Source organism: Podarcis cretensis (assembly GCF_951804945.1).
Source record: "Podarcis cretensis genome assembly, chromosome: 2".
Lineage (NCBI taxonomy): Eukaryota > Metazoa > Chordata > Lepidosauria > Squamata > Lacertidae > Podarcis > Podarcis cretensis.
In genome coordinates this window covers 89,943,441-89,959,441 of record NC_137171.1, presented here as the reverse complement: position 1 = coordinate 89,959,441, position 16,001 = coordinate 89,943,441, and the positions used below count along the sequence as shown (strand labels likewise).

General features: G+C 39.9%; 1 protein-coding gene across 3 annotated transcripts in view; it reads right to left on the bottom strand.

Moving 5' to 3' along the window:
* TMCC1 (transmembrane and coiled-coil domain family 1) overlaps window positions 1–16,001 on the bottom strand; it is a 111,519-nt gene that overhangs the window by 76,605 nt on the left and 18,913 nt on the right. The window contains exon 3 of one of the 3 annotated variants that reach the window (XM_079964531.1): window positions 13,128–13,841. In XM_079964531.1, coding sequence (XP_079820657.1) covers window positions 13,128–13,676 — 549 coding nt within the window. In that variant the 5' untranslated portion in view covers window positions 13,677–13,841. Of the gene's footprint in view, window positions 1–6,867; window positions 7,113–13,127; window positions 13,842–16,001 lie in introns of those variants that run through there. The other 2 variants (XM_079964532.1, XM_079964535.1) reach the window with 2 other exon arrangements.

Here is a 16,001-nt window from a genome sequence, read left to right as displayed (position 1 = left end):
ATAAGAAAACTGAGCAATTAGGTTACAGAAGAAGAAGAAGAAGAATAGACTTTATTTGCATAGCCGACAGGCCATAGCATCAAAGAACAAACACCGACAAAAATACATTACAAATATAGTTACCATAAAATCTTATGACCAATTAAAACCCTAGGTAGAAGCTGGATTATCATTCATCCATGACCCTCTGTCCCATGGGCGGCGGCCTTTTCTCTGGTAGATTGTTCCAGGTCGGTTAAGTGAATAGACCAGCCAAATTGAAAGATTATAAATATAAATATAACCTCAGAGGGATGGTCAGGACAAGGAGGAAGATAATAATAACCAGATGCAAGTAAATTAATAATCTCAATACTTAAAACTTGGCAGAGGTAATAAAATAATAATAAGACGTAATTGTAATAATAATAAGATCCTAGGCGAGGGATCCGGGTGACAACACTGATGTCATTCAGATAGCAGCTCTCAGTCTCATTGCTCTCTCGATAAATTTGGCAACCTTCTCTGTTGTCGAGCTGTTCTGGTCGGCTAGGAGTGAGAACAATTTGGCTTCACAAGAGCGGCCCGGAATGGCAGATAGGAGCGGCGTGATGGTCTCGTCCCTGAGATCTTTATATAGGGAGCAAGACAAGAGAACGTGTGACACAGTCTCTACATAGCCAGCTCCACAGGGGCAGAGCCGGTTCTCGAATGAAATTTTCTGATATCTACCTTCAAGAACAGCTGAGGGTAACATATTTAGTGACTTTGGTTTTTTGGTGATTAACCACCAGTTGATCTCTCCTGCAGTAGGCTGAGAATTCTCTTAGTAGCCTTTTGAGGCCTACTTTAGTTCGTGATAAGAGTACTGCGTCGTCGGCATAGAGGAGCGCTGAGATTGATTTTTCGGCCAATTTGGGGGCATGAAACTCCTGGGATGTTAGGTATTTGACCATGTCATTTATATATAAGTTAAATAAGGCCGGGGCTAAAATACAGCCCTGCTTGACTCCTTTGGTGGCTGGTACAGGGCCAATTAGTTGCCCATTTACTGAAGTTCTTACATATAACTTGGAGTCTTTATATAGGCTTTTTATCAAGAATAGTAATCTTTTGTCAATGTTGGTGGCATTGAGTTTAGCCCAAAGTTTGACTCGTGAGATCGAGTCAAAGGCCGCCTTCAGGTCAATAAATACTGCGTATAGAGTCCCACGTGTTTTATTGACGTATTTGTCAATGAGGTGTGCTAATACGAAGCAATGGTCTATTGTTGTTCTGTCCTGTCTGAAGCCTGCTTGCTCCTCTGCCAAGACTGCCTCAGTTTCCATCCAGTCAATTAGTTTGATGTGGAGGTGTTTGGCATACAATTTGCTGGGGATAGTAAGGAGGTTAATGGGTCTATAGCTCGCTGGATCTACCATAGGACCCTTTTTATAGATTGGAATAATTACTGCCTCTGTCCAGCAACCAGGTATTATGCCTGTTGAATCGATGTATGTAAATATTGACGCCATTATAGGGGCCCACCAACTGATATTGTTCTTCATGAGCTCTGCTGGAATGTGGTCTATGCCCGGGGCTTTGTTGTTTTTCAGTTGGGCAATTAGTTTCCCCACCTCCTCTATGGAGACAGGAGGCCAATATGGCAAATTCTCAGAGTAGGCAATTGGATCATTGTGCTGAGCTTTGTCGTCATAGAAGAGGGTTTGAAAATATTTCATCCACTCCTGGGGTTCTACAGTACATGTGGGACCAATCCGCTCCTGGCCCAGGAGGCTCATAATGGTACGCCAGAAGGAGGTTGAGTCTTTCTCATTCGAGGCCTTCACTAAATTACACCAGGCCAACCTCTCAGCTTATTGTTTTTTTACCTTTAATAGCTGTTTGTAGTTTCGTCTTAAATAGATGTAAGTCATAAATAGCGAGGGTGCTCCACTGTTTCTGTAATTCCGATAGGTTGATCTCAAACGTTTCCTTGCTTGTCTACACTCCAAATCAAACCATCTCTCTTGATCCTTTGCCCGCTTTGTAACAGATTTAAGTATCTCAGTTGTTAAGAAGGTCTTTAGTCTTGCTAATAACTCGTTGAATGAATCCATGGCCTTTTCCCCGGTATTAGCTGATACAATGGCTGAGTAGATGGTCTTCACGTCTTCCGAATGGAGGAGATAAGTTAGCTCTGGATTGAGCATGGGGGTCCATTTAATTCTTCTGGGGGCCAGTGATCCCAGATTAACAATGGGGGTGTAGTAAAGGTTAGCCGTCGGTTTGTTAAACGATGGGCCATTGAGCACTAAAATTAGTGGGAGGTGGTCGCTTTCGGTGTTATGTCCCACTTGAAACTTCGACACAGAGTTATAGGCGAATCTTGATATCAGAATATAGTCTATCACACTTCCTCCCATCTTTGAAAAATGGGTATACAGTCTTTACAGCCAATATGATCAGATTCAGGACCCTGAAAGTCCAACCGAAGCAGGCGTTTCACGACTTTCTAAAGATAATAAATGCAACTTCTCGGGACTATGTCTAGCCCAGGTCGCAAAAAGAAGGGAGCTGATGATATTAAGTTACAGAAGTGGAAAATGCTCTACTTCTAAAATGTCAAAAAATACAAGAATCTTGAAAGAAGAGGAATGTAGGGTAACCACTGTCAACAAATAAAGTGTGCAAAATGAACTCTGTGTTATGGGAGGTGCATTACATGACTCCAATTAATTCACTGCAAGCAGATTAAGGGCACACAGGATTGCAGCCTAAATCAAATTAGCATACTATAACTGAGACTTGAGTGAGACATCACAGGCTATACTGCAAGCTTGTTAAAGTATTTATGTGTGTTGCATAAATTAATAAATCCAAGGAGTTACTGAGTTAGTGTAAATGAAAATTCATTCAGTGTTGATACTGCAAGAGTATTCCAGGTGGGTAAAAGGTAAAGGCACAACGTAACACCGTGATGGAAGCCAGAACGCACGGAAACACCATTTACCTTCCCACCACAGCGGTACCTATTTATCTACTTGCACAGGTGCATTTTCGAACTGCTAGGTTGGCAGGTGGACAGAATATGAAAGCTGGGTTCTAAGTTCCATAGCAAAACTGAAAATAATAATTTTGGGCAGAGATTGCACACTGAGGGATCGTGTTAATGAGTCTTCAGAGAGCAATTGGAACTTTGAAGGAAAGGGATTGGTTCCCTTTCAACAGCATTTCCAATAACTGGCCAGCGCAGGAGAACAGCTTCAGAGGCTAACTTACTATGCTTCTACCCTGTGTTCCGAGAGAGGAAAGAAGAGCAGAATGAATCAACATACTGCCTCCGCTGCCCAATAAATCTTCCTCAGTTGTTATTATTGTTATTTTATATTTATTTATATCCCAACATTTTCCCTGACAGGGACTTGAAGTTACTGCTTTTCAAAGAAGTGATCTGCCATTTACTCCAGCAAAAGCCTCTTTTATCTAATCTCAATGTAAGACTTGATTATGTGAAGCACTCTGAACACTTGACATGTTCTATATAAAAGTTAAGTATTATTACTCACAAGGATATGCATTAACTGTATATGAGCTCTAACTGATATTTTAGGCAATGCAGCAGTTGATATTATGAGTACTCTTTAAAATACACAGATCTATATGATGTTTGGGTGGATATTTTCAGTCTGAGTCTGGCTCACCCAAAGTGTTGTGGGGCATGGTCTATGTAATATATACAGACTTGGTTTAATGACTTACCTCCAAAAAAATGGAAAACTGACTACAGCTTTCAAATAACGTAAGAGAAATGCATAGGCATATTTACATTCTGCCTTTATGTGAGTTGGCAAAGAATCACTTCTCCCTAATTTTTTTGAGTTATTATCAAACCAAATATTGGAAGTCATGATTTAGCTGTATTACCATTCTACATTAGCTAGAACATTAGTCTTTTGAAATACAGAGATCAAAAGGTCCACAGCACCCTCTATTGGCAAAATGTTAAAGTTTGAGAAGTCTCTCTGATTCATTTTTCTTCTGTGAGAACAGCAGTCACTTAAGAGAAATGTTCTGAGGCTAGGAAATGGAATTCAGGTCAACTGCCTCATGGCTTTAAGTAAATAATATTTCACATCCAAGTTGCGGTAGTAAATTCTGCACAGCAAAATATTCAGTTTACCATGCAGAAACTGCTGTTTCAAGGGGTGAGAAATATCTTTAAACACGCTTCCCCGTTGTTTTGCTATTTATAGCCATTGTTCCTCTGATCCAATACTGTCTTAACAAAAGCCACAGCTTTCAAATATTTTTCCAAATAGACATATAAGTCACAAACTTTAAGAAAAAGTATACATAATAAAATTAAATGATTGGGTATACTTGCTGAAACAGAAGTGTTTTAGTTTGTGTTGAAAACAAATGTTATATATGCACAGCTGCATGACTTCTCCCACTTCTCTCTCTGCCCCCTCCACAAACACTATAGCTAACAACAGAAATTGGTTCTGAAGCCAAGTTCTGGTACAAGTTGAGGTCTAGCCTAGGTTTTTTTTGTTTTTTTGTTTTTTAAACGATTTCCCAACTGAACAAATTCCTCACCAGTCACTCCACACTTAGAAGAAGAAGAAGAAGAAGAAGAAGAAGAAGAAGAAGAGGAGGAGGAGGAGGAGGAGGAGGAGGAGGAGGAGGAAGGGGGGGGAGAGAGGCTGAACATGCTTTACTTCTTGCTTACACTCTGCATCAGTGGCAGTTTCTCCACAGGAGTCCGTAGTTCCTATCTACAATACAGTGATGATTCATTTATAAATCTGCCTTAGTTCAGCAACTTAGCAGGCACAAAAAAGAATACAAGGATACAAATACAGCAAAGCATACTGGTAATCTTCCCAGAGACAAATGTACAGAAAAGGAAATACCAGCCCAAAAGAAGGAGGTGTTTCAATATGGTTGGACAGTTTAAAGTATGGATACTGAGCACAATCCACCTTTATATAATTTGCGTACATGCTGCCCCTGATTTTGCCTGTAATTTAAGTGCTTTATAAACGCATATGCCTAATGTGTCTAACCACCACCCCCTTTTGCAGCCGCGCATTATCAGCTTTCCAACTGCACAATTTCCCTCCCAAATGCACATTTTGTTTCCAACTACACACTAATAAAAACCTTGGCCTCGCCAGCACATCAGAGAACATTATACCTCTGAGTGCATTTGTCATGTGTGCAGGCATTTACCTTTTGACCATGGAGCTACACTTGAATTCTTAACTGGCTAAATAGCTCAGAGTCTGAAATATTTCCTACTGTGGGCCTATTTGTTTATTGGCAAGAAAGAATATGGAAAGTCTACCCACACACACCTCAACTATTGCATGTTGTTCCTAATAGCCCATACTTTTACATCCTATATTCACTGATCCAGTAATAGTGCCTAGTATAGACAAGGTCTCTTTGCACAATGCAAAGACAGAGATTTATGTCAGCTTGTAATGCAATCTTGCAGTTCTGAGACTGCCTTATCAATGTGCAATTAGCCCACTTACTGCCATCTAAACATTTCTTATCTTGCTCCAACACACAACAATGCAATCCTATCTCTGTACAAGGCAACAACACTTCATTTGGGCATTTTAAATAAAATGAACTCTTATTAACCAAGATATCTACTCCAAATTCTGATTTGAAAAATCTGAAGCTTTGTACTGCCCACATTCACTATTACAGGGATATATTCAGTGCTTTTTTTTCTGGGGGGACCCAGGGGTACGCATACCCCTAAACATTTTGTGAATCTAAGTTTGGCCTCATTGAGGGGCAGTATTTCAATATGAGCAGGAAAATGAGAGTACCCCTAAACATTTTTTTAAAGGAAAAAAGCACTGCATGTATCTATTATACACATACGTATACACAGAGAGACACACACAGTGCTATGTTTTTTGGGGTTTTTTTACAGAACTGTATGAAATTTGCAGGCATGGTAGCCACTCAAGAGCAGATAATGTGAGTCAAACACCAGATAGGCTCAGGTAATTTGTAATAGACACCTTTAAAGCTTGATTTGAAAGAAAGAAAGAAAGAAAGAAAGAAAGAAAGAAAGAAAGAAAGGAAGGGGGGGACCTTTTTTACTTTCCTTCTATGTGATTTACAAGAACCCCTCCTCTTTAGAACCGTCGGCTGAACTGACCCAAGCAGGATGATTAAGGTCTGTGTGGAGATAAACTTTAACCAAAAGTATGCTTTATGGAGATCGAGAAGCAATAAGAGCTTTTGGAATGGCACAGCAATTAATTCGGAGTCACCATCTTGCCAAAGGATTTATAGCCGGGAGGAAGAATGGACTTGTTTTTAGACTGCATTCCTAGTGAATCTCCTCTGAGGTTTTGAGAAAGGAGGCAGATTGGTGAAGATTAATGACGCTAAGACTGTTTTGATGTACGGAAGTGATGTTATATGGAAAACGTCTGGAAATGGCTACTGGATAAAAAATAATAATATCCACGCAGGATTACAAACTGTTCTAACCAGCTTGCGGTGGCTATCAGAGGTTACAAAGAAAAAGGAAAAATATATGAAAATAACAACAAGAGATGTGGAAAAATAATAAGAAAGGACTGGATAGTACTGTGAACATCATAAGGTTAGATTTGTGGACATTAAAACAGCAGTAAGAAGCAAGACGTTGATTGGATCCCTTCGGAACTTGAAATATGGGTACCCCCAACAAAAATTTAAAATTCGGCTGTGTAATTTGGAATTTATGTAATTTGGTTTGATTTGATGTGGTTAGTCGGTTAATAAAAAATTATTCTTAGAAAGAAAGAAAGAAAGAAAGAAAGAAAGAAAGAAAGCACTTTAACACAGAAATTTTTAACTTAACTTAACTTAACTTAACTCTTAACTTACATCACTCTCTGATCCTTGGCTATCCCGATCTTCTTCCATGATTCTTCTGTTAGTTTCATTAGTGTTTCAATTCATCACTATACCAACAGAGATTGGCCATTTAAACTTTTCAGACTCATGCTTTAGACTTTGCTTCTTCTCTAGTCTATAGGCAATAAGGAAGTCTAATAAACCTCTAAGGAGCAGGGATAAGAAACAGCACGCACTCATTGCTTTGGGGTTCAAGTGACCAAACAGGCCTGTTCTGCAGCACATTGCCCATGCCCAGTGTCCTTTCAAGAAATAGTAAAATCCATTATGCAAGTTTTAATAATTAAGATTGCTTATCAAGCTTCCCGTAGTTTAACCTCACCAGAATACAAGTAATTTGGAAGTTAGAGCTCTCTTTTTTTCCATCACAACTGAAAGAATCTCCAGAAACTGGTCTGCAGAATTCTTATTCTACTAAAGAATTCCATATAACTGTCCCTCTTTTAAAGTGACCACCATCTCCTATGAGGAACATCATTTTATAATTTTTGTGTTTAAAAACCACCTGTACAACAAATACATCCATTATACTTGGACAATACAACATCTAGGTGATAGGTAGGCAAACTAAGGCCCGGGGGCCGGATCCAGCTCAATCGACTTCTAAATCTGTCGCGCAGATGGTCCAGGAATCAGCATGTTTTTACACGAGTAGAATGTGTGCTTTCTCTGGATTATTTGTGACTGGTTATGACAGTTTTTGACACGGTATTTCTTCATTTAAGTCCTTTGTGCTTAAAAGCAAAAGAAATTCAGATTGCTTAACTCAGGGGTAGGCAACCTAAGGCCCGTGGGCCAGATGCAGCCCAATTGCCTTCTCAATGCGGCCCGCGGACAGTCCGGGAATCAGCGTGTTTTTACATGAGTAGAAACGCATCTCTGGATTATTTGTGGGGCACAGGAATTTGTTCATTCCCCCCCAAAAAAAAAAAATAGTCCGGCCCCTCAAAAGGTCTGAGGGACAGTGGACTGGCCCCCTGCTAAAAAAGTTTGCTGACCCCTGATCTAGGTCAACAAGCTCCATAAAATCAAGCACAGAAGTTTGGGCTTATGGATCCCGATCAAGAAGTCTCAGAACACTTCTGGCTTGTTCAAGGATCTGGTAAACAGTAAACTGAAGTATGTAACAGAAAATAAAAGTATTAAGAAGGCCTCACTAAGGGTGGGGAGAGTAAGCAAGCTCCCTCTCCCACTTCGTGAAGCCCGTTTGACCCCCCCCCCCCAGTATACTCCAGAGCTTAGGGTGAGAAAACAAGCTGGGAGATGGCTTGAACGCAAGAAGAAAGATCTGAATGAATGCAACTGAACAACGGTAAGGGCTCATTATCGAGCCTACCTAGTGGCAGTGAAAGCAGCAAAGAAGGCATACCTTGCTGCCTCCATTGCATCCTCATTATGCCATCTGGCAGCGCTTTTCCAGGTTGTATGGGGGCCTTTTACAGGATGGTCCAAAGGAGGTGATAGAACCAAAAGCAGCTTGCTTTGACTTGTTTGCAAGCATTTTGAGGATAAAATCGCTTGCATCCACTAAGACCTTGACTCTGCTGTTATAGCAGATAAATCTCATGGGGTATCCAGAGCACAGTCTAGTCCTGTTGTGTTGGATGGGTTTCAGTTGGTAAGACTCAAAGATGTGGATAAGGTGCTCAGATTAGTCAGGGTGACCACTTGCGCTCTAGACCCTTGCCCTTCTTGGCTGATAAAAACCAGCAAGAAGGGAACAGCTGGCTGGCCAGGGAGGTGATCAGTGCCCCTTTAAACCTCCAGGTATAGGGTGGTATATTATTATTATTAATAATAATAATAATAATGGTGGTGGTGTTACATAAACAAAGAACTGAATATAGGGGAGCTTTATATTAATTCATACTACACACACATACAGGGAAGAGACATGCTATAAGCACTAATGGCATCATTTTAGATTACCAAAGGAATCACTCTGGAACTCATAGGACAACCACCACCAGATCAAGGCCCTTCAATTGTTCCAATCAGAAAACCTGCCACATGGTTCTTCCTTTGCCACTACACTGTTTAACAGCCAGCCACACCAAAGACACCATGGAAAGGAGACAGCAAGTTCTCTTTCATTAATGTGCCTTGACCAGCTGTTGTCAGATATAAGCTTCCTAAAGATGACATTCCAGTTGAACCAGCAGAAGGGTAAGCATAGAGTATAGCTCCTTCCTGTAGACTGCTAGCATTCAACACTACTTGAATGAGTCATAGAATCATAGAGTTGGAAGAGACCACAAGGGCCATCGAGTCCAACCCCCTGCCAAGCAGGAAACACCATCAGAGCACTCCTGACATATGGTTGTCAAGCCTCTGCTTAAAGACCTCCAAAGAAGGAGACTCCACCACACTCCTTGGCAGCAAATTCCACTGTCAAACAGCTCTTACTGTCAGGAAGTTCTTCCTAATGTTTAGGTGGAATCTTCTTTCTTGTAGTTTGGAGCCATTGCTCTGTGTCCGCTTCTCTGGAGCAACAGAAAACAACCTTTCTCCCTCCTCTATGTGACATCCTTTTATATATTTGAACATGGCTATCATATCACTTTGGCACTTCTTGTATGAGTCACTTTGGCTTTATTTCTTTAAAATGCCATTTTCATGATCACCTAGCATACTGTCTTTTCAAACGTTAAATGCTACAGATAACAGCCAACATTAACCATACTCCGAATACATAGAGATCAATAAGTCCACTGATTTCAAGGGTCTGCTCCAAGTATGACTACAGCTTGGCATCACCCTATGGCTGCAACCCAATATAAATATATTGGGTTGTAAGTCCCATTCAACTCAACAGGATTTACATTTGAGTAGTTGTGCAGGATTGTGCTGCAAATCAGTTTACTGCTGCACAAAGCTTTGTAAGCAAGAGTAAGTGGATTATAACAATTAGGGTAAAAGTTTAACTCTCTGGTGCTTATCAAGCTTTAATTAGTACAAATCAGTTAAATTTACAGGGCCACAGGACTCTTGCTGTTGCTGGAATAGAATGCAGTTAATCTGCTGAAATCCGTCTCAAATCCAGGTTAGTTTAAAGGTAACTGATCAAACTTTCCGGAACTGGTGTTGTTTGCTCAAAGTCAATGGTTCATGGTCTTCAAGTTCCACTATATAACTGTACCGAGCATCAATAATGAACACTGGTTTCATATGTATGCTAGTGCATAAAACAGAAAACACAATGAACAACAAAGAAAATATCTCATATTTTCCATAAAACATTAAAGATAGTGTGAGAACAGCCACCTACAATTTGATATGTATTTTTGATAAGAATAAGTTTTATCTGAAATTCAAATGCATTTCAAACACTTTAAGCTCAGTTGGTACAGCAGGATAATCTTACTTCAGGGTTGTGGATTTGAGCCCCACACTGAGCGAAAGATTCCTGTACTGCAGGTGGTTGGACTAGCAGGTTTCCTCAACCTCGGCCCTCCAGAGGTTTTTGGCCTACAACTCCCATGATCCCTAGCTAGCAGGACCAGTGGTCAGGAATAATGGGAATTGTAGTCTCAAAACAACTGGAGGTCCGAATTTGAGGAAGCCTGGACTAGATGCTCTTTGTGGTCCCGTCCAACTTTATAATTCTATGATTCTATGAATACTGCTCGGTTCTATCTTATACCACAATTGTTTAGAACTCTTTACTGTGCTGAATTAAGATAGCATGACATAGTTATGTCACTGTCAATAAAGAAAGAATGCAAAATGTCTTTTTCTATTCTTTTTATTATTCTTATTTTAACGGCTACCAAGATGGGTTCTGTCTAAAGCTTCCAAAATTATCTTTGTTCCATACTGATGTGTGGGTTTTGATTTTTTTTTTTTTAAGTATTTCTGTGTTAGCACACTAAGTTTTATGGAGCTGCATTTTGAGGGGGAGGGGACAGAATTTAATGTGAAGCATTTCTTTACTTACACAAAATACAGTGAGGAATGTCTCACTTGGCCAAAATCCACTCAACACTCTGCTGCTAACCAGTTTGCCATAATGTCTTTGGAAGGACAGAATCAACTTTTGTCTTGGACAATACAAGACTACACCTAGCTCTTCATGAATTTGATGATACCACTATAGTTCATAAAATATAACAAGACACATAGGAACAAAGTTTCCTATAGACTCTGATTTGTTTCCCAGAAGACAAAACTAAAACTAAGAATTACAAGATTAGATGATATACCTTATGAGCATATTCTGCTTTAGATATACAGTTGTAGCTTGATTCTCAAACGGAATTTGTTCTGGAAGTCCATTGGACTTTCGAAAACATTCGAAAACCAAGCAACAGCTTCCGATTGGCTGCAGGAGCTTCCTGCACTCAATCGGAAGCTGCAAAAGCTGCATCGGACTTTCAGCTTCCAAAAAACGTTTGCAAACCAGAACACTCACCAAAACATTCGAGTCACAAGGCATTCAAGAACCAAGATATGACTGTACTGTAACAGTGCTATAAAAGACAGTGATCCCATTACCACTAGCTACACATGGGCAGAGAAGCTGATGGGGATTCCTCTCCCTCCCCAATAATAATAATAATAATAATAATAATAATAATAATGCTTCTTTCCTGGGGCTGCTCCTAGAGATGTTTGAGTCACATATTAATCTGCCTTTTTAAATAGGTGTTTTCATGTTAGTTAGGGATCAATGGAAGTGGGGGGAAGAAAATCTGGTTTCCTTCATTGGCTGGACCAGGCCTTTTTATTTATATTCTCTTCACAATCAAAACCAACCACCTTTACAAAATGTTAGCAGTTAAAGTCTTGTTTTGCTACTAAAAAGTGGTGAGGAGGGGTGCCTACTTCTGGGTTGTAGATATGCTTAAAAATAAGACTTTGTTTCAGTCCTCTCCACTCCACAAGAGCAACTCAAGGAAATGCTAATGTCCATACTTTCATGATTCATAAAAAGGTGTGCAAAACACAGAGCAGAGTATCTTTACCTTGCCAAGCAAGGCTGATGTTCATAATTACTGTCTCACAGTGACCTTCTTTTACTGAAGAGATGTGTTCCATCTCATCTATGCATGCATAAAGAAAACCTCCACACACACAAGTTAACTTGGAATTAGTACACTTCCATATAATACACACAACAGATCAGAAACTATGAGTCCATGCTTTAAGAGTCTGTTCCACTCCAACCTGTCCTTGTCCCAACTGCAACACACTTGCTTCTTCTCTCCTAAATTCATTAGCTTAATTTCCTGTTTCTTCAGTTCTGCTTCCTCCACCTATGTTGAAGAGTACTGATGACCCCCATATCAATGCACCCTACCCCACAGGCTTCCATGCCTCATCACCTCACTCAGTCTGCTGTTTTACTTGTGCAATGTCTCCTGCTGTGATAGCCACTGCCATGTTACAAGTTTCCACCATATCCTTTTGTAACTTTTCATTAGATATCTGAACAGGAAGCACTGCTCATTAATTAAACTAAATGGAATTAATTGGGAAACACAGACATGACTGCACTGACTTTGGGGCTAACAGTTCCATTCCTCAATTTCAGGAAGACATAGAACCACCACTCCCTGCCCTCTCCCTCAGAAAAGAACTGTCACATAGATCTTTCTGCATACCTTCTATACTGCAGACCAAAATATTTCATACCCAGAACCAAGTTTATCTAATGAAACAGTAAGCTTCAATATGGCTCAATACATTTTTTTCAATCAAATGTTATTAAAAGTTTTCAACATAAAATACAATAAAAAGCACACTATAAAGAACACTATATACAGCAGCAACTTGCACAGTTGGAATTGCATACTACCATTTACCTCTTGGCCATACAGATCCTTACATCTTAAATTTAATCCAATGCTGGACTTACTGAAGGGAAAAAAAATCAATTATTATGTGCAAAGCAGTCTACTTGGGAGGTTCTGCTACTTCCACAAGCTAAACAACTTCCAAAAATAAAAAGGTAAGTCAGCATCTACTGTTCTTTATTGCCAACAAGCTGTTGCATTAGAGAGCTGGTTTGCAGCCATCTTCTCTTATTACCAGTGCAGCAAGAACATTACATTATGTTCTTCTTTACTCAGGTGCATGGCTTTCAAGGAAATATACATATAGAGACACACACACACACACACACACACACACACTTATTGCCCTTGCTACTATATTCAATGCTCAGATTTTTTCAAAGAAATGCTTCAGCATCCAACAAGAAAATACACTTTGCTATAAACAGAACTCACCCGATCTGCTGATGCAACCTCTTCACCAGCTAGACAGATAGGAGAGGCCATCTCCAGCACAGACATATTAGTAGGGGCATCAGTAGTTGATGAGGATCTGGGCCGGCCTGAATGAATATCCTGGAGTGACTTCCTGTTGATTTGGGGGCTTCCCTTTGGAGGCTCAGCCTTGCCCCGTCTGCTGTGCAAGCTTGTTCCTCTCTTCATTTTAGGTGGCACTCTGATTTGTTGTAGAACTCTGTTCAGAGCTGTGGGGTGGGTAGAGACACCATCAATTTCGGCACATGTGCTTTGATTTTCCAATTCTGTTTCAAGCTCCAAATCAACCTGAGCTTGCTGAACATCATGGGGAGACACTGATGACCTCCTACGTTGATGCTGGAAGAGATGCTTCAACCCTTGACCAATCACATTAATATTCTCCAAGGCATTGTGGGTAATTTTGGATAGCTTTTGCTCCGATTCATGCTGCCTTTTGGTCTCTGGATCTTGAGACTTTCCTCCAAGGTCAGGATCATCATAGAGTTGTTCACTACCAGAAGGCTCCATCAGATGACACCAAGCAAGTTTATTTGACAAGTCAGACACAGATGTTCTGTGCCCTTAAAATTTGTTTTTGCTGAAAAATGCCAAGATTGTCAGCCAATAAAGTGTGCAATTGCTTCAAGAGTGAATACACATGCAGCTGTGCCGCGGTGGTCTCATGCTTATCTACTGTTAAAACAAAAAAACTAGGGTTACACATCATGCACAGATTAAGGTTATTCACATTGAAAAAACATGCAGCTAGTTTACTCTCTTCTCAATCCTAAAGTTTTCAAGCATTTTTTTTAACCATGGAGATTAAGTGCATTTCCACTGCAGGTGAAACACAAAGCTTATGAAAAAATATTCCAAAACCAAATGCTATATTAAATATAGAAACTATACCTCCCTACCAGCAGAGCTGGTATACTGGAAGGCAAGGAAGATTTTGTCAGAGCCGTAACAAGCATACCCCAATTTTAATATGCGTTGTGCTACATGAGGCTGGATTTGGCAGCTTATCACCATGGTATTAAGGAAAGGCAATGTAACTCAACACATTGCTCTATATTTCTAATAAATTTTATGTTATTACAAACTAAAAAAAAAATGGAAAAAAGCAGAATATCTTCTTTCAGGCAAGGACCAGAAGCAGGGACCAGATTCCACATTGCCAGCGCTAAAATATTTTGTAGGTACCAAAGGCCATTAGCAGAGGCTCTCTTAGGAATCTCAAATGTCTAAAATGACTGGTTCTTGTAGACGTGAGCAGCAGAATGGCAGCAGCATTAAAAGTGGGTCTTGTTCAGACTCACAGGAACAGATAATAATAATAATAATTTATTATTTATACCCCACCCATCTGGCTGGGTTTCCCCAGCCACTCTGGGCAGCTTCCAACAAAATATTAAATAACACAACCTGCTCCTTCAGGTATATTGCTTCGGGTAAGTGGAAAAGGCAAACAGCTATAATTATGTCACACTACAGGCAGGTAGCTGAGGAAGTAAGCAAGTGAACTCAAAGCAACTTGAATATTAAGAAAGGGAGCATTAATAAAGTTAACAATAACTGAACAGCCTTGTAATACGCTTGTTGTGATTAAGTGCGAATCACATGCATAAGCTGTGTAAGATGATAAAATGGACCATACAAATGAAGCTCAGTCTTGGCAGATCCTGCATGAATTTTGAGAGAAGTTGATAGAGATATATGATGTTTAGACTGGAGAAAAAATCCAACAGAACATATTAAGAGCCATTATGATGATCAGGACACATCTAGGATCCAGTTTGGAAGTCTGTTTTGCCAGTCCTAATACTTGAACCCATGACCCTGGGATTAAGAGTTTAATGCTCTACCAATTGAGATATCCTGCAAAAGCAAGCAAATATTGTCTGTACAAAAACTCTAGCACCTTTGCTACCCTTCTCAGACACTGCACAATATAGTGACCCACTGGAAATAAAGCCATCCCAAATTCTACCATTGTGATGTAACATGTTGCAAGTTCTGTTAATAGACTGAAAATTGGGCTACCACTATTTTACCCAACAAAAAATAAGCAGGGGCATCGTACACATTTGAAAACTTAAAGATACAACAAATGCCTCCAATATTAATTCCCACCATTAGTTTATATAAATATATACTATCCTATTGATGCATAGTAGTATATTTCTGTGACGTATATAGCTAGGAATAAGGCAGCAGTTCTTATGGCCTGCTTTTATATGCTTTTCTGTGGTAACAGTTTAAATCACAATAATCTTATTTCTCCACAGACAAAAGACAAATTATGGCATAATAAGAAGTTATGCACAAGTGTCAGGAATCCACATGCAACAGCACCATTCCTCCTTTCAGGTGAGTAAGCAAACAGACCAGAAAGTATTTAATGGGATGTCCAAACTGGAAAATATGGGTATTGGCATCCAAACAAGTCAGGATATGAAACCATAGTTTGAAGTCGGCTTTTGCATCCTGGCTTGTTTGGCATTAACCATTATTTGCTTCCAGTATATTTCCTGACCCAAGTTCCTGTTTTAACCTGCAAAGTCCTAAGAGCAGGTTACTTGAAAAGATCACGTCCTCCTTTGTATGCCTACCTGCACCTTAAAATTCCCTTCAGAAACCCTTCTCTAGGTGCCTCCACCAATGAAATGAGGCAGAGGGCAACTAAGGAGATGTGGTTTTTTAGTAGTAGCATATCAGCTATGAAACAGACTTCCCAGAGAGCCACACCTGACACCTTCTTTATCTTTTTTCAGTGCATTTTAAATTGAGGCTGTACAGTAAATTATTCTATGGTGCCTCTGCGCAATGAAGCTTTTTGCAGTATTATTATTG